The sequence below is a fragment of the Ranitomeya variabilis genome, chromosome 4 (assembly GCF_051348905.1).
Source record: "Ranitomeya variabilis isolate aRanVar5 chromosome 4, aRanVar5.hap1, whole genome shotgun sequence".
Lineage (NCBI taxonomy): Eukaryota > Metazoa > Chordata > Amphibia > Anura > Dendrobatidae > Ranitomeya > Ranitomeya variabilis.
In genome coordinates this window covers 74,297,059-74,315,896 of record NC_135235.1, presented here as the reverse complement: position 1 = coordinate 74,315,896, position 18,838 = coordinate 74,297,059, and the positions used below count along the sequence as shown (strand labels likewise).

General features: G+C 44.6%; 1 protein-coding gene across 1 annotated transcript in view; it reads left to right on the top strand.

Annotated features, from left to right (window-relative positions):
* Positions 1-16,535, top strand: part of LOC143769830 (glutathione S-transferase kappa 1-like) — a 29,955-nt gene extending 13,420 nt beyond the window's left edge. The window contains exons 4-9 of the mRNA XM_077258761.1: positions 6,233-6,333; positions 8,290-8,325; positions 8,715-8,831; positions 9,091-9,184; positions 13,766-13,854; positions 16,373-16,535. Of these exons, the coding sequence (XP_077114876.1) occupies positions 6,233-6,333; positions 8,290-8,325; positions 8,715-8,831; positions 9,091-9,184; positions 13,766-13,809 (392 nt within the window). The 3' untranslated portion in view covers positions 13,810-13,854; positions 16,373-16,535. The remainder of the gene's footprint in view (positions 1-6,232; positions 6,334-8,289; positions 8,326-8,714; positions 8,832-9,090; positions 9,185-13,765; positions 13,855-16,372) is intronic.
* The last annotated feature ends 2,303 nt before the right edge of the window (positions 16,536-18,838 follow it).

Below are 18,838 nucleotides of genomic sequence, written 5' to 3'. Positions count from 1 at the left end.
AAACAAAAAAAAATTAAAAAATATAAAAAAAAAAATCCCAAAATAAAGTAAAAATTAAATATACCAATAATTATGTAAAAACAAAGAGTCTTCATATTTACTATCGCCGCACCCTGAACTACATGATCTATAAAACTGTCACACTAGTTAACCCCTTCAGTGAACACCATAAAAAATGTAGCAAAAAACTATGCTTTTTCATCAAAAATGGTGTTTCCACTGTTTAGGCACATCAGGGGCCCTGCAAATGTAGTGCACAAACTATTCCAGAAAAATCTGTGCCGCAAAAGACACATAGCGCTCCTTCCCTCCCAAGCCTTACCTTAGTGCCACACAGTACTGTACAGCCTTATGGAGTATTGCCAAGAGAAATTGTGTAACAAATTTTGGGACCTTTTTTCACCCATTTTTCCTTGTGAAAATGAAAAAAATGTGGGTGGGAAAAATACAGTTTTTTTAGCAATAAAAATGTAATTATTAGTTTTTCACCACCTAATGGCATAAAATTCTGTGACACACTCGTGATGTCAATATTCTCACTGCACCACTACATGTATTTACAGAGGGGTGCAGTTTGTAAAATGGGGTCACTCATGGAGGGTTCTACTGTTTTGGCACCTCAGAGGCTCTGCCAATGTGACATGGCTCCTGCGAACCATTCCAGCAAAATCTGGATTTCAATATAGCACTTCTTCTCTTCTGAGCTTTGCAGTGCGCCTGGAATGTAGTTTCTGACAACATATGAATTATTGGCGAACTCCAGAGAAACTGCATAACAAATTAAGTGGTTAATTTTCTTCTGTTTCCCTTTTTGAAAAATAAAAACTTGTTGCTAAAACAGCAGTTTACTGTTAAATATGTAATTATTTTTTCTACACCGCCCAATAGTATAAAATGTTGTGACACACCTGTGGTGTCAGTGTCAGTATGCTCACTGCACACCTAGATTAATTAATTGAAGGGTATAATTTGTAAAATGGGTTCATTTATGGGGATTTCTGCTGTGCTGGCACCTCAGGGGCTCTGCCATTGTGACATGGCACCCTCAAACCATTCCAGCCAAATCTGTACTGCAATATGGCGCTCCTTCCCTTCTGAGATTTTCACTGTGCCTGAAAAGTAGTTTCTGACCACATATAGCCTTGTGAAAATGAACAATTTGATGCTAAAGCAACATTTTAGTTGGAACAATGTGATTTTTTATTTTATTTTCACAGCTCAACTTTAATAAATTTTGTGAAGCACTTGTGGATTCAAGGTGCTTAGCACACCTCTAGATAAATGTATTGTGTAGTTTGCAAAATTGGATAACTTTTGGGGGGTTTACATTATTTAGGCACATCAGGGGCTCTGCAAATGTTACTTGACATCCACTATTTAATCCAGCCAATTTTACGCTCCAAAAGTCAACTGGTGCTCCTTCTCTTCCCTCCTACGGTCAATTTTCTCATGTTACCCTTTTGAAAACGAAAAATGTAGGGACTAAAGCAACATTTTTGTGGGAAAAATATAATTTTTAATTTTCATGGCTCAATGTTATAAATTTATGTGAAGCACCTATGGGTTCAAGGTGCTCACCAAACCTTTAGATAAAGTTTAACATTTTTTCCTGTTACCCTTGTAAAAATGCAAAATTTAGGGTTAAGTGAACATTGAACATTTTGGTGGGAAAATTAATATGTTCATTTTTTCCTTGCACATAGGAACTAAAGCTATCAACTGCTTAAAGGGTTAATAAACTCATTGAATACTAGATGGCAGCCCGATTCTAAAGAATCGGGAGTCTAGAATCCATATACACTTTATTTATTCAAATGTAAGAATAATTTGGTGGGCGGGGACCCTCGGCCTCCGATTTGGTTGGCGGAGCCCCACGGCCTCCGATTTGGTGGGCGGGGTCCCTCTGCCTCCGCTTTGGTGGGCGGGGCCGCTCGGCCTTCGATTTGGTGGGCGGGGCTCCTCGGCCTCCGATTTGGTTGGTGGGGCCCCTCGGCCTCTGATTTGGTAGGCGGGGCCCCTTATCCTCCGATTTGGTGGGCGGGGACCCTCGGCCTTCGATTTGGTGGGCGGGGCCCCTCGGCCTCCGATTTGGTGGGCGGGGACCCTCGGCTTTCGATTTGGTGGGCGGGGCCCCTCGGCCTCCGATGTGGTGGGCGGGGCCCTTCGGCCTCCGATTTGGAGGGCGGGGACTCCCGGCCTCCGATTTGGTAGGCGGGGCCCCTCGGCCTCCGATTTGGTGGGCGGGGACCCTCGGCCTCCAATTTGGTGGGCGGGGCCCCTCGGCCTCCGATGTGGTGGTCGGGCCCCTCGGCCTCCGATGTGGTGGTCGGGGCCCCTCGGCCTCCGATGTGGTGGTCGGGGCCCCTCGGCCTCCGATGTGGTGGTCGGGGCCCCTCGGCCTCCGATGTGGTGGTCGGGGCCCCTCGGCCTCCGATGTGGTGGGCGGGGCCCCTCGGCCTCCGCTTTGGTGGGCGGGGCCCCTCGGCCTCCGATTTGGTTGGCGGGGCCCCTCGGCCTCCGATTTGGTGTGTGCTCTGCCTGGGGCCCCTGTGCTCTGCCTGGGGCCCCATGTTCTGCCTGGGGCCACTGTGCTCTGCCTGGGGCCCTATAAGCTGCCTGGGGCCCCTGTGCTCTGCCTGGGGCCCCATATGCTGCCTGGGGCCCCTGTGCTCTGCCTGGGGCCCCATATGCTGCCTGGGGCCCCTGTGCTCTGCCTGGGGCCACTGTGCTCTGCCTGGGGCCCCATGTTCTGCCTGGGGCCACTGTGCTCTGCCTGGGGCCCCTGTGCTCTGCCTGGGAACACTGTGCTCTGCCTGGGGCCCCATATGCTGCCTGGGGCCACTGTGCTCTGCCTGGGGCCCCATATGCTGCCTGGGGCCCCTGTGCTCTGCCTGGGGCCCCATATGCTGCCTGGGGCCCCTGTGCTCTACCTGGGGCCCCTGTGCTCTGCCTGGGGCCCCATGTTCTGCCTGGGGCCCCTGTGCTCTGCCTGGGGCCACTGTGCTCTGCCTGGGGCCCCTGTGCTCTGCCTGGGGCCCCATATGCTGCCTGGGGCCCCTGTGCTCTGCCTGGGGCCCCTGTGCTCTGCCTGGGGCCCCATATGCTGCCTGGGGCCCCTGTGCTATGCCTGGGGCCCCTGTGCTCTGCCTGGGGCCCCATGTTCTGCCTGGGGCCCCTGTGCTCTGCCTGGGGCCACTGTGCTCTGCCTGGGGCCCCATATGCTGCCTGGGGCCCCTGTGCTCTGCCTGGGGCCCCATATGCTGCCTGGGGCCCCTGTGCTCTGCCTGGGGCCACTGTGCTCTGCCTGGGGCCCCATAGGCTGCCTGGGGCCCCTGTGCTCTGCCTGGGACCACTGTGCTCTGCCTGGGGCCCCATATGCTGCCTGGGGCCCCTGTGCTCTGCCTGGGGCCACTGTGCTCTGCCTGGGGCCCCATATGCTGCCTGGGGCCCCTGTGCTCTGCCTGGGTGTAGGACACTGGTGACGTCACTTATCTCCGGACATTAGCTCCGGACATTAGCTCCGGACATTAGCTCCGGACATTAGCTCCGGACAAAGCCACGGAAGTTGGCACAAATTGCAGGAAGTAGTATTTTAGGCAATTATATATTAGATGTTTTTCAGCACTTTGAGGAGTGCAGTTTTTAAAATGATGTCAGTTTTGGGTATTTTCTGTCACACATAGCCTAGTCAATGTCACTTGAAACATGATGCGGTCCCTAAAAAAAAGTTTTGTAAATTTTGTTGGAAAAAAAATGACAAATTGATGATAAACTTTAACCCTTCTAACTTCCTAACAAAACAAATTGCAGTTCAAAAATAATGCCGATGTAAAGTAGACATGTGGGAAATGTTATTTATTATTTTGTACAGCATGAGTAAATGATTTAAGGATATAAAAATTGAAAGTTTGAAAATTGCAAAAATTTCTAAATTTTTGCCCAAATTCCTATAGTTTCACAAATAAATGCAAAAATTTGCCTAAATTTACCAGTAACATAAAGTACAATATGCCTTGAAAAAACATTCTCAGATTCCGTTGGATATGTTGAAGTCTTTCAGAGTTCTTAGCATCTAAAGTCACACTGGCCAGAGTTGTAAAATTTGGCCGAGTCAGGTAGGGGAAAACCAGTTTGGGCCTGAAGACGTTAATCACCATTTGACATGTTCTGCTAATTAGATTTTGGTACACAGGGTCTGGACTGTACACTGGGTCTTCTCCTCCCTATCTGTGATTCCCGGGCCCCTCCGACTGCCTCCGGACATTGAATGACCGACCTCTCCTGTTTCAGCAGTGAGCACTTATTCATAGACCAGAGGCACGTGGAGGGGGCGGGGAATCACAGATAGCGAGGAGAAGATCCATTGTATATCCTTGTGCACCGAAATCTAATTAAGGCTATGTGCACACGTTCAGGATTTCTTGCAGAAATTTCCTGACAAAAAATGGACATTTTTGCCAGAAATCCGCATGCGTTTTTTGCGCGGTATTTACGCGGTTTTTTCGCCTTTTTTTTCTGGAGCTTTCCCAATGCATTAAATAGCGGGAAAAACGCTAAAAATCCGCAAAATTAATGAACATGCTGCTTTTTTTTACCGCAATGCATTTTTTTCGTGGAAAAAACGCATCGTGCACAAATATTGCGGAATGCATTCTAAATGATAGGATGCATATGTATGCGTTTTTTAATGCGTTTTTATCGCGAAAAAACACGGAAAAAAAGCGAAAAATCTTGAATGTGTGCACATACCCTAAAGAAGAACAACAAATTGGACGTCACCACTTCTGCATTTTTCACCCACTCCTGGTTTTGGCTTGTAAATACTGAGGTAAAAAAATCACTAAATGCTCATCGTGTGCTCATGGCCTGTGAGACTGCCTGAAAAACGTAACCATTTTACCAAGCTATCTCCCTCAGTGCCTTAGACAATGAATAGAGCATGCACTAGAGGTCTGATATTCTGAGGATCTCTTGATCTAGGTTCTAGCTTTTTTTTTTTTTTTACAAAATTAAGCAACTTCCTAAATAATTTATTACAAAATTCTTATTATTTTGTTGCTGTAAAGTCTGTGTAACTCCTTCACCTAAGGCCGGTTTCACACGTCAGTGGCTCCGGTACGTGAGGTGACAGTTTCCTCACGTACCGGAGACACTGACACACGTAGACCCATACAAATCAATGCATCTGTTCAGATGTCATTGATTTTTGCGGACCGTGTCTCCGTGTGCCAAACACGGAGACATGTCAGTGTTCGTGGGAGCGCACGGATTACACGGACCCAATAGAGTCAATGGGTCCGTGTAAAACACGGACCTCACACGGACATTCTCCGTCTGGGGTCCGTGTGCGTGCAGGAGACAGCACTACAGTAAGCGCTGTCCCCCCCACTGGTGCTGAAGCCGCGATTCATATGTTCCCTGCAGCAGCGTTTGCTGCAGAGAAAATATGAATAATAGTGTTTAAAATAAAGATCTAAGTGTCCGCTGCCACCCCACCCCCTGTGCGCCCCCCCGCTGTTCAGAAAATACTTACCCGCTCCCTCGTTGGCTGTTGCTCCTTCCTGGTCTGGCCGCGGCTTCCACTGTATGCGGTCACGTGGGGCCGATCATTTACAATCATGAATAGTCGGCTCCGCCCCTATGGGAGGTGGAGCCACATATTCATGACTGTAAATGATCGGGCCCACGTGACCGCATACACTAGAAGCCGCGGCCAGACCAGGAAGCAGCGAGGGAGGCAGGTAAGTATTTTCTGAACAGCGGGGGGGCGCACAGGGGGTGGGGGGGCGGCGGACACATAGATCTTTATTTTAAACACTATTCTTCATATTTTCTCTGCAGCAAACGCTGCTGCAGGGAACATATGAATCGCGGCTTCAGCACCAGATGCAGGGGACCACACGCGTGGGTACCACACGCTCCGTGTGGTACCCACTCGCCATACGGGCGGCACACGTGTGCCGCACGTATGGCCTACGTGAGTTCCCAGGCACACGGACACGGATAACTCCGGTACCGATTTATTCCGGTACCGGAATTATCTGGACATGTGGGACAGCCCTAACACGTACGTCTGCTGCTTCAGACACTGACATAATCTGCTCTATCAGCTCTGCCCCTTCCTACCTTTCAGTATTAAGCTTTTACAACATTCGGCTTCTATTCCATTTCATAGACTGTTATTTCCTTTCTTGCACAGTTCAGCTCTTTGAAATATTTGTCTGTTTTACAGGGAGCATTACAGCCATGCGGTTTCTGACAGCTGTTCAGATGTCGCATCCACAGTTCCTCGAGGAGGTCTCCCGGCAGTTGTGGCTGCGAATCTGGTCTGAGGTCTGTATTACATTACGTGTAAGAATATTCTGTTCATTGGTCACTGTTTACTTTACTTTTATGCTTCGTTTATGATACTTTTTATTTCAGATCGTTTTTATTACAAAAGGAAAGGAACAGGAATGTTTCCATTAACATTTCATGGTCTTTAACCCCTTCCCGACCTGTGACACAGCGTATGCGTCATGAAAGTCGGTGCCAATCTGACCTGTGACGCATATGCTGTGTCACAGAATGATCGCGTTCCTGCAGGCCGGGTGAAAGGGTTAACTCCAATTTCACCCGACCTACAGGAACAGGGGGAGTGGTACTTCAGCCCAGGGGGGGGTGGCTTCGCCCCCCCCGTGGCTACGATCGCTCTGATTGGCTGTTGAAAGTGAAAAGCCAATCAGAGCAATCTGTAATATTTCACCTATGAAAATTGGTGAAATATTACAATCCAGCCATGACCGATGCTGCAATAGCCTCTGCCATGGCTGGAGACCCCGATCTGGCCCCCCCACCGACTGACGGCAGCGATCTGTAGCCGCCGTCAGTGTTCCCTACCCCTCCGTCCTGTCCTAAGCGCCTTCCTCTCCCCTCCGACCCTCCCCCGTCCTCCCCTCCGCCCCCCCCCCCCGCTGTCCGATCGCATCCCCCCATACTTACCTAGTCCCGGTGTCCCTCCCGGTGTCCTCGGTCTTCTCGCATGGGCGCCGGCATCTTGGAAAATGGTGGGCGCATGCGCAGTGCGCCCGCCGAATCTGCCGGCCGGCAGATTCGTTCCCTGTACATTTTGATCACTGTGATGTCATGTTAGGTGTCTATGAACTCGTACTGACCTGGAGAATCATAATGGCAGGTCAGTTTTAGCATTTAGTGAACCTAGCAAAAAAGCCAACCAAAAAACAAGTGCAGGACTGCACTTTTTTTGCAATTTCACTGCACTTGGAATTTTTTTCCCGTTTTCTAGTACACAACATGCTAAAACCAATGATGTTGTTCAAAAGTACAACTCGTCCCGCAAAAAATAAGCCCTCACGTGGGCAAATTGACGGAAAAATAAAAAAGTTATGGCTCTGGGAAGGAGGGGAGTGAAAAACGAACACTGAAAAACGAAAAATCCCAAGGTCATGAAGGGGTTAATCAGATAACATCAACTTATCGATTATCACCAGCTGTATGGTCAGGAAACTATATATATTTTTTTTTTTTGTAGAAGCAAAATATTGTTGTACACTATGCTGTTCTGCCTGGTAGAAAAACAAAGTTTTTTTTTTTCAAAATCTTTAACCATATTGAATGCATTGAAAATAGAATAATCTATTTTCAATCCATGTGATTGCATTTTTTTGTTTCCTGCACAGCATGTGGTATTATACAGCTCTGGCAAAAATTAAGAGCACTGCAAAATGTTCAGTTTGTCTGATTTTTCTCTTTATAGGTATATTTTTGAGTAAAATGTAAATTGCTCTTTTATTCTATAAACTACTGTCAACATGCCTTTGAATTTCCAAACAAAAAATTTAGTATTTTTTTTCTGAAAAGGAGAAATGGTTAAAATAATTAAAAAAAAACCCTGTGCTTTCAGACCTCAAATAATGGAAAGAAAACAAGTTCATAATCATTTAGAAGCAACAATACTAATGTTTTAACTCAGGAAGAGATCAGAAATCAATATTTTGTGGAATAACCATGATTTTTAATCCCAGCTTTCATGCGTCTTGGCATGCTCTCCACCAGTCTGTCACACTGCTCCTGGTACAAAAATGTAAGCATTTCTTCTTTGTTTGTTGGCTTGTGACTATCCATCATACACTTGATTACATTCCAGAGGTTTTCATTGGGGTTCAGGTCTGGAGATTGGGCTGCCCATGACAGGGGTTTGATGTGGTGGTCTCTTAATTTTTGCCAGAGCTGAATGTGTTATTATGGCATCCTATACATTGTTTCTTCAGTCTGGTTTCTTTCTTACAGGATAAAGACATTACAACTCCGGAGAGTATAGTGCAGGTGAGAAAAGGCTTTATTATCGATGTTTTACCGCAGCGTGCGACTGCCAGCTTTCATGATGGTACTATACACTATCAGATGCCATAATACGGAAATTCAGATGTGTCCTCCGTACCATTCCTTTTGTCTTAACGCGAGTTCAAAGTAAAGCAAAAAAGCGATTTAGGCCAGGATTCAATGGCTGCCTTCTATTGTATGCACTGCTCTGGTCTGTAAAATGGACCAGATTCCTGTATGCTATCATTTTTTTTTTCTAGGACCTTACCGGGTGACATGTTTTACACCTTCAAAGCAAACACCTAGTCTCTTTATGGGTCAATTATGAGTTCCCTTGATGACTACCTTGTAGGTTCTTTTTCATAGACCATTTTTTTCCTAACTTTGTTTAGGCTGCTAAGAAAGCTGGGATGGCTGAAGACCTGGCGAAAAAATTACTGACTACAATCACAACACCTGAAATAAAGAACAAGCTCAAGGAAACAACAGATAAAGCCTTGGAATATGGGGTAATAATGAGCATTATATACCTTTTTTTCCTCTTTTCTATTGCAGACCATTTAATGTGTATTTCAATTGGGGTCTGCTTGTATAAAGAGGCTTCTAAACGTCCGCCGATCAATAAACAAGCAGCTGATCATCGGTGGCTTAGTGTTCCAGGTCGGCCCCTGCAAACAGACCATATGTGCACTTCAATCAGATTTACTAGCTGTTGATTTACTATTGCTTCTCATTGATTTACTGTCTTTATTTTGTATTGCTGTGCAGGTTTTCGGAATGCCCTCCATAGTGGCTCATATAGATGGAAAGCCGGAGTTGTTTTTTGGATCTGACCGGTTTGAGCTTCTAGCTCATCTGTTGGGTTAGTATTTAGGCAAAGATTAAGGCCACAATACATCAAAGCAATTTTACCAAAAATTCTGTCACTTTTTGAGTTTTCACTCCAGTTCCACCAAGCTCCACCAAAATGGACTGGAGTAAGGTTTTTGGTGTGGCGCACGCCAGTCGTCAGCCACTTCGGATTTAAGAAGAGGCACGCACTGCTTCATGGATCTGCAGCATCTGACTCCACCATAATCCCTCATCAAGACCTGCCTTGATGAATAGGGGCCTGCATTTCTTGATTTTTACTTTGTATGCTGCGGTTAATCTGAGAATAGACTAATAGATTCTGTACATTTATATGTTGTTACTTGTCACCAGCAGCTTTGGTCCAGATCTAGTGACGAGTCTGTTCCATTCTTGAAAAACAGCTTTTTACAAAATGTATAATGAAAGTAAACACAAAGGATATGGACACCGTCGGGGAAATTTTCTTTTTTAAATTAAAAGCATGTAATTTTAATTAAAAATAATATTTGCAATTGATTTTCATTAAATATGTTTGCACCATTTAATTTTTACAAGCTCTTTGGTTTCCCTGCTCATTGCTGGCTGCAAAATGAGTTGGCAAAAAAATCAGTCAGTGAGTTCGTTCTGATGTGGAGTTTGTAACTCCAGTCTCTAATTCAGGGGTGGGGAATCTTTTTTTTCTGCCAAAGGCCATTTGGATATTTATACCATCCTTCAGGGGCCGTACTAACTCTGCCCACAAAGTACATCCTGACTCTGGCACTGGTGTCACGATGTAATCTTTCATTGCATGCCCTTCAGTGTTCAGTAGTGAACAATGTGTGTGTGTGTGCTAGCAGAGCAAGAAGAAATTACTGAGATGATTGTAATCAAAATAGACCTCCCTGCCCAACAGTGCGGTCTCTGAGAATCTGCTCAGGGGCCTGATAAAAGGTCATCGAGGGCCGAAAATGGCCCTGGGGCCTGAGGTTTCCCACCCCTGCTCTAATTGCTGAACTCTGCCAATGTACTATGATTATAAACCACATTTAGGTCTCATTCAGACATCCAATTTTTCTACATACGAGATTATTCTGATCAGAATGTGGTATGAGGGTCATCCAATTTTCCCGTACATGGAGAAATTTAAAAAAAGTCTCCACCTTCTCCATTCTGACAGTCCAAGAAAATGGGACTTCACCCCGATATCATCTGATTGCAGTCCGATTTTTCTTTTTTTAATGGACCCATTGACTTGCATTGCTGATTTTGATCTGTCTCTTGGATCACAATCGGACTTGTCTCCAATATTTTCCGCGGACTACTCTGTCCAAGGAAAAAAAAAAATCAGATGTGTAAATGGCCCTCATAAACTTTCACAGGTACAAGTGCTATGTGTGAAAAACACAAATGGGACTTATACATGAAAATCGAATGACCTTAAGTTGCTGGGGATCATAAATCAGCTGAGAGGATCTCCATAAAAAAAAAAACAATAAGGCTGGGGTCACACATGCGTGTTTTACGTACGTAAGAGCGCATAAACTACGTCCGTAAAACTCGCATTACATACGGCACAATGCTTCTCAATGGGGCTGCTCCTATTAGCCGTATATTACGGTTCAGTATTATACGGCTTTCTACGGCCGTACCAAATCGCAGCATGCTGCGTTTGTCAGCGTACTGCGCAAATAATACGCCAATGAAAGTCTATGGGGGCGAGAAAAATACGGATTCCACACGGACCAGCAGTGTGACTTGCGAGAAATACGCAGCGGTGTTAGTGAAAAGTCGGTAATTCAATTGCCGGCTTTTTCCTTCTCCTGCACAAACCCGACAGGATATGAGACATGATTACATACAGTAAACCATCTCATATCCCCCTTTTTTTTGCATATTCCACACTACTAATGTTAGTAGTGTGTATGTGCAAAATTTCAGCGCTGTAGCTGCTAAAATAAAGGGTTAAATGGCGGAAAAAATTGGCGTGGGCTCCCGCGCAATTTTCTCCGCCAGAGTGGTAAAGCCAGTGACTGAGGGCAGATATTAATAGCCAGGAGAGGGTCCATGGTTATTGGCCCCCCCGTGGCTAAAAACATCTGCCCCCGGCCACCCCAGAAAAGGCACATCTGGAAGATGCGCCTATTCTGGCACTTGGCCACTCTCTTCCCACTCCCTGTAGCGGTGGGATATGGGGTAATGAAGGGTTAATGCCACCTTGCTATTGGAAGGTGACATTAAGCCAGATTAATAATGGAGAGGCGTCAATTATGACACCTATCCATTATTAATCCAATTGTAGGAAAGGGTTAAAAAAAACACACACACATGATTAAAAAGGATTTTAATGAAATAAACACAGCGGTTGTTGTAATAATTTATTGTTCTCGCAATCCATCAGCAACACCCTCGCTTGGCAAAACAATAAACGCACAAAATACATACCTTCTGATGTCAGATCACGTCCAACGATGTAATCCATCTGAAGGGGTTAACTAATATTACAGGCAGGAGCCCTGCTAATGCAGCTGTGCTCCGTGCCTGTAATCCCCAGCGAATGAATGAAATGTAGGTCATTGACCTACATTTCCTTCAGTCGCGGTGATGCGCCCCCTGGTGGATGTCCTCATATGACCTGGAGCGTGGGAAAAAGTTCCCAGGCTGCAGTTCATGAGAACATCCACCAGAGGGCGCCTCACCGCGACTGAAAGTATAGATCACTCTGCTTTCCTTTCAGCACCCGGGGGATTACAGGCACGAGCGAGTGGTTTATCGCAGCTCTGCCTGTAATATTAGTTAACCCCTTCATATGGATTACTTCGTGGGACATGATCTGACATCAGAAGGTATGTATCTTGTGCGTTTATTATTTTGCCAAGCGAGGGTTTGCAAATGGATTGCGAGAACAATAAATTATTACAACAACCGCTGTGTTTATTTCATTAAAATCCTTTTTAATCATGTGTGTGTGTGTTTTTTAACCCTTTCCTACAATTGGATTAATAATGGATAGGTGTCATAATTGACGCCTCTCCATTATTAATCTGGCTTAATGTCACCTTACAATAGCAAGGTGGCATTAACCCTTCATTACCCCATATCCCACCGCTACAGGGAGTGGGAAGAGAGTGGCCAAGTGCCAGAATAGGCGCATCTTCCAGATGTGCCTTTTCTGGGGTGGCTGGGGGCAGATGTTTTTAGCCACGGGGGGGCCAATAACCATGGACCCTCTCCTGGCTATTAATATCTGCCCTCAGTCACTGGCTTTACCATTCTGGCGGAGAAAATTGCGCGGGAGCCCACGCCAATTTTTTCCGCCATTTAACCCTTTATTTCAGCAGCTACAGCGCTGAAATTTTGCACATACACACTACTAACATTAGTAGTGTGGAATATGCCAAAAAAAAGGGGATATGAGATGGTTTACTGTATGTAATCATGTCTCATATCCTGTCGGGTTTGTGCAGGAGAAATGCAAAGCCGGCAATTGAATTACCGGCTTTTCACAGATATCGCGCTGAATGAAATCTAAATACAGAATATATATATATATGTGTCTCAATGACATATATATATATATATATATATATATATATATATATACTGTATATATGTTTTAATGAACATTTGAGCACATAAATCCATTAGATGTCGGTTTTGCAAGCCTGCGCGAAAATCTCGCAGTACGGATGCCATATGGATTACATACGGAGGATGCCATGCGCAAAATACGCTGACACACCCTGACTACGGATCAATATTTTGGGAACATTTCTCCATATTACGGCCGTAGTACGGACGTATAATACGTGGCGTATTGTCTTACGCCATGTGTGACCCCAGCCTAAGAGTTACACGCTTCCTGTCAGAACAAGCTTGTCTAGTACTTAGTTAACTCATTTGCAGTCAGCAGTTGCTGGTGTCAACACATAGGCTATAGCAAGCAAACGCAAGCAAAATTTTTAATGGAACCCAATTCCAAAAAAGTATAGCACAAAATACATGCACTTCAGTAAAAAAAAAATGTTTTTGCAAATCCACAGTTGAAAAACATTTTTACTAATAAGAAACATTATGCATGGTGCTTGTCAGATGCTCCAGATTCATGAAAAGGCATGTACTTCTTCAGGAATCAGAAGCGTTTGACTCCACTATGCCACCCCCACCCCAGCCAAGAGAAAATTGCCAGTCTTGATGAATCGGTGGCTTTAGGTTTTTTTGTTTTTTTTATGCTCTAGTGATCACATGTTGACCTGACATGTAATGCTACGTTCACATTTGCGTTGTGCGCTGCAGCGTCGCCGCATGCGTCATGTGCCCCTATATTTAACATGGGGGCACATGGACATGCGTTGCGTTGCGTTTTGGGACGCATGCGTCCTTTTTGGGGCAAGCGGCATGGCGCAGAGAATGCAGCATGATGCATTTTTTTTGCGTTCAAAAAGAGAACGCATGCGTCGCAAAACGCAGCGTTGTGCCTGCGTTGTTCCTGCGTTGTGCGTTGCGTCGCCGACGCTGCGGCGCACAACGCAAATGTGAACGTAGCGTAACCTCAATGATAAAGTGGTAATACGGAGCCCACTCTTCATGTCTTCTCTATGATTTCTTGCAGGTGAGAAATGGCTGGGACCTGTGCCACAGAAATCCAGGCTGTGACCAGTTCATCCGAAGATGGAAGTAGTAAAGGGAGAGCTACTATTAGGGTCCCTTTCCACTTGCGAGATAAAAAACGGTCCGTAATCTGGACCGAAAAAACGGATGGAACGTATGCGATTTTCATGCGAGTGTCATGCGAGTACAATGCGATTTTTAATCGCATCATCCGTTTTTTATAATCGCATCATCCGTATGACATCCGTATTACTGTCCGATTTGTACGCACCGGTGTCCTTTGAAAAGTCGGCAATTCAGCGCAGTGTACAGTAAAATCACACTGACAGGTTAGAATAGACTAGATATATACACATAGAATAGGTATATATACATATATATATGTCAGTGAGACACCTATATATGTATATTTATATTTAATGCAGCGCAAGATAGCATAAAAGCCGCTAATTCAATTGCCGGCTTTTAATTTCTCCTTCCCAAACCCGACAGGATATGAGACATGGTTTACATACAGTAAACCATGTCATATCCCCCTTTTTTTTGCATATTCCACACTACTAATGTTAGTAGTGTGTATGTGCAAAATTTCAGCGCTGTAGCTATTAAATTTAAGGGTTAACTCGCGGAAAAAAATGGCGTGGGCTCCCGCGCAATTTTCTCCGCCAGAGCGGTAAAGCCAGTGACTGAGGGCAGATATTAATAGCCAGGAGAGGGTCCATGGTTATTGGCCCCCCCGTGGCTAAAAACATCTGCCCCCAGCCACCCCAGAAAAGGCACATCTGGAAGATGCGCCTATTCTGGCACTTGGCCACTCTCTTCCCACTCCCTGTAGCGGTGGGATATGGGGTAATGAAGGGTTAATGCCACCTTGCTATTGGAAGGTGACATTAAGCCAGATTAATAATGGAGAGGCGTTAATTATGACACCTATCCATTATTAATCCAATTGTAGGAAAGGGTTAAAAAACACACACACACATGATTACAAAGTAGTTTAATGAAATAAACACAGCGGTTGTTGTAATAATTTATTGCTCTCTCAATCCATCAGGAACACCCTCGCTTGGCAACATAATAAACGCACAAGATACATACCCTCAGATGTCAGATCACGTCCCACGATGTAATCCATCTGAAGGGGTTAACTAATATTACAGGCAGGAGCCCTGCTAATGCAGCTGTGCTCCGTGCTTGTAATTCCCCTGCGAATGAATGAAATGTAGGTCATTGACCTACATTTCCCTCAGTCGCGGTGATGCGCCCCCTGGTGGATGTCCTCATATGACCTGGAGCGTGGGAAAAAGTTCCCAGGCTGCAGTTTATGAGAACATCCACCAGAGGGCGCCTCACCGCGACTCAATGTAAGTACAGATCCTGCTTTCCTTTCAGCACCCGGGGGATTACAGGCACCAGTGAGTGGTTTATCGCAGCTCGTGCCTGTAATATTAGTTAACCCCTTCAGATGGATTACCTCGTGGGACATGATCGGACATCAGAAGGTATGTATCTTGTGCGGTTATTATTTTGCCAAGCGAGGGTTTCCTGATGGATTGAGAGAACAATAAATTATTACAACAACCGCTGTGTTTATTTCATTAAACTACTTTTAAATCATGTGTGTGTGTGTTTTTTAACCCTTTCCTACAATTGGATTAATAATGGATAGGTGTCATAATTGACGCCTCTCCATTATTAATCTGGCTTAATGTCACCTTACAATAGCAAGGTGGCATTAACCCTTCATTACCCCATATCCCACCGCTACAGGGAGTGGGAAGAGAGTGGCCAAGTGCCAGAATAGGCGCATCTTCCAGATGTGCCTTTTCTGGGGTGGCTGGGGGCAGATGTTTTTAGCCACGGGGGGGCCAATAACCATGGACCCTCTCCTGGCTATTAATATCTGCCCTCAGTCACTGGCTTTACCGCTCTGGCGGAGAAAATTGCGCGGGAGCCCACGCCAATTTTTTCCGCCATTTAACCCTTTATTTCAGCAGCTACAGCGCTGAAATTTTGCACATACACACTACTAACATTAGTAATGTGGAATATGCAAAAAAAAAGGGGATATGAGATGGTTTACTGTATGTAAACCATGTCTCATATCCTGTCGGGTTTGTGCAGGAGAAATGAGAAGCCGGCAATTGAATTAGCGGCTTTAATGCTATCTAGTGCTGCATTAAATATAAATATACATATATAGGTGTCTCACTGACATATATATATGTATATATACCTATTCTATGTGTATATATCTACTCTATTCTAACCTGTCAGTGTGATTTTACTGTACACCGCGCTGAATTACCGGCTTTTCAAAGGACACCGGTGCGTAAAAATAGGACAGAACTCGCATGGTGCGAGTGCTGTGCGATTTTTTTCTCGCACCCATTGACTTGCATTGGCGAGTCTCGTCCGAGAATCGCAGCAATACGCAGCATGCTGCGATTTTTTTCTCAGCCGATCCAGATTTTTCTCAGTCCGATTTCGGCTGAGAAAAAAATCGCAAATCAAAAGACACCTATTAACTAACATTGGTCCGAGTGCAATCCGATTTTTTATCGGATTGCACGCGTCCGTTTTCCTCGCAAGTGGAAAGGGACCCTTAATGTATTCCTGGTTTCCAAACATATAATGTGCTCCTAAAGTTACATGAAGTCATTGATTACCAAAGCTCCCTGATGTTATCATGATATTGGACCATAATGGGTTAAAAATCAATAGTTCGCTATTTCTGCCTTAATTAATAAATTCAGTCTATATATTTGTAATTTATTGGCTTCTTAATGACTTTTGTAATATTGTACTTTCCTTTGTGCTGCAGATTGAAAATGTTGTTCTCGCATGAAAAAGAAATGCTTTTATAACTGCTAGAAAGCGGTGTTTGTGATACCGCATGTAACATGGGCTTTGTACGGCGTCTTTCCATAAGAGCAGAACTACAATGTCCTTGATATGTTTCTTCAAATGATCGTTGCTTATACAAATTATTTTCCCTGCGCCATAACTCTGGTGGTGCGTTCACACCTTCTGTTAGCTGTACACTCTTACTGGGGATTTGAATGAGAAAAATCCACAGCACAATGTGGTGCCGGTGACACACAGTACAGACCAAAAGTTTGGACACACCTTCTCATTTAAATATTTTTCTGTATTTTCATGACTATGAAAATTGTACATTCACACTGAAGGCATCAAAACTATGAATTAACACGAGTGGAATTATATACTTAACAAAAAAAGTGTGAAACAACGGAAAATACGTCTTATATTCTAGGTTCTTCCAAGTAGCCACCTTTTGCTTTGATGACTGCTTTGCACACTCTTGGCATTCTCTTGATGATATCAACAAATTGTATCTCAGTGTAGCTGAAAAATGTTTTCTACACTGTAATTGTGCAGAATTAATTATGGACTTTATTCTTCACAAGGGTCTAATCCAAGGCTGGACTGGGACTTAAAAAACAGCCCTGTCTCAGACTCCACCAGCCCATATACAATATAGCTTTTCACTGATCCCAAAAATAAAGTGCAACATTCCCGTGGCATAAATTTTCTTTGTCACACTCCACACACCACTCTGGTAATTATGAACTTGGAGGTAAGCAGCACTAATGATGTCATATCTACTGTACACATACCTGTTAGGAAGTGTGCACATACATCAGGTATAGGCAGCAAATCTACGTGAACACACCCTTAAATCTCATCGCTCTCCACCCTCACAATTTACTGTTGGGGGGGGGGTCGTTACTCTCCTGTTTGATTGACAATTTAGCTAGACTGCATGCTTGCCCAAACTGTGCACACCCTGATGCTGTGGCAAGAAGCAGCTGTGCTTTACAAGTTCTATTGGAAAAAACTTGTAAGTGCTGTTCCCTTGCCTTTGCTGTTTTTTCCTATTATCCATTGTGAAAATGACAATTTTGGGGCAAAAAACATCATTTTATCGGAAAAAACCCTCAATATTTTTTCGCATCCAAATTTTAAAAAGTTGAGCCCGGGCTTAATTGCGGTGACCTCAGGATTGTGGGAATAAGCCAGTGATGATGTCACCGCTGGTGAATGAAGCTACGCTCTCAGCAGCTCATTCACCAGTGGTTTTCAGCTGGGACAGTCGCATCTTGGCACCGTCCAGGTTGAAAACTGTTTAGCCCCCAGACATGAATTACAGCGTGGGACAGAACGACGGACAGGTATGGTATATTGTTGTTTTTTTGTTTTACTTTTATTACAGGAGATCGAGGGCTTCGGTGGAATTAGGCGTTATAGTAAGTATGGTTTAATTGAGATTAATAAAAGAGTCTGTGTAATTTTTTCAATTAAAGGATTTTATTCTGGCGGTGTGTTTATTTAACGTACAACTATAGGATTATTTAAACCTACACCACCACCTTTTGCGTCTGTTCAAAAGATCCCTAAGCCTAGCAATGAGATCATTAGTGCCCTTGGAGTCTGGATTAAAAGTTGGAGATGCATCATCACAAAAAAACCTGGTCCAATTTAGTCAGCCACGTTTTATCCCGTGCCTGAAAGTCCATCTGTCCAAGAGACACAGCTGTGAAAATACACAGTACATACCGATTAGTAATGGATAGGTGTCTTATAGACACCTCCATTATTAAGATGTAGGCTTGATGTCACCTGACAATACAAAGGTGACATCAACCCCACAAATATTAACCTCACTTGCCATAGCTACAGTGCAAGTGGGAAGAGTCGGGCAAAGCGCCAGAATAGGTGCATCTAATAGATGCGCCTTTTCTGGGCTGCTGCGGGCTGCTGTTTTTAGACTGGGGGCCTATATCAACGGCCCCTTACCAGCCTGAGAATAGAAGTACCCAGATGTGAGCTGTAGAAAGGCTGGTTGTCATTATGGGGGGGGACCCCACACCGTTTTTTTAAATTATTTAAATAATTAAAAAAACAGCGTGGGGACCCCTCTATTCTTGATAACCAACCTTGCAGAAGCTGACAGCGGAAGGTTGCAGCACCCAGCTGTGAGTTTTGCCTGGTTGGTTCAAGAAAATACAGGGGAACCCACATTGGGTTTTTCATTTATTTATTTTGTTAT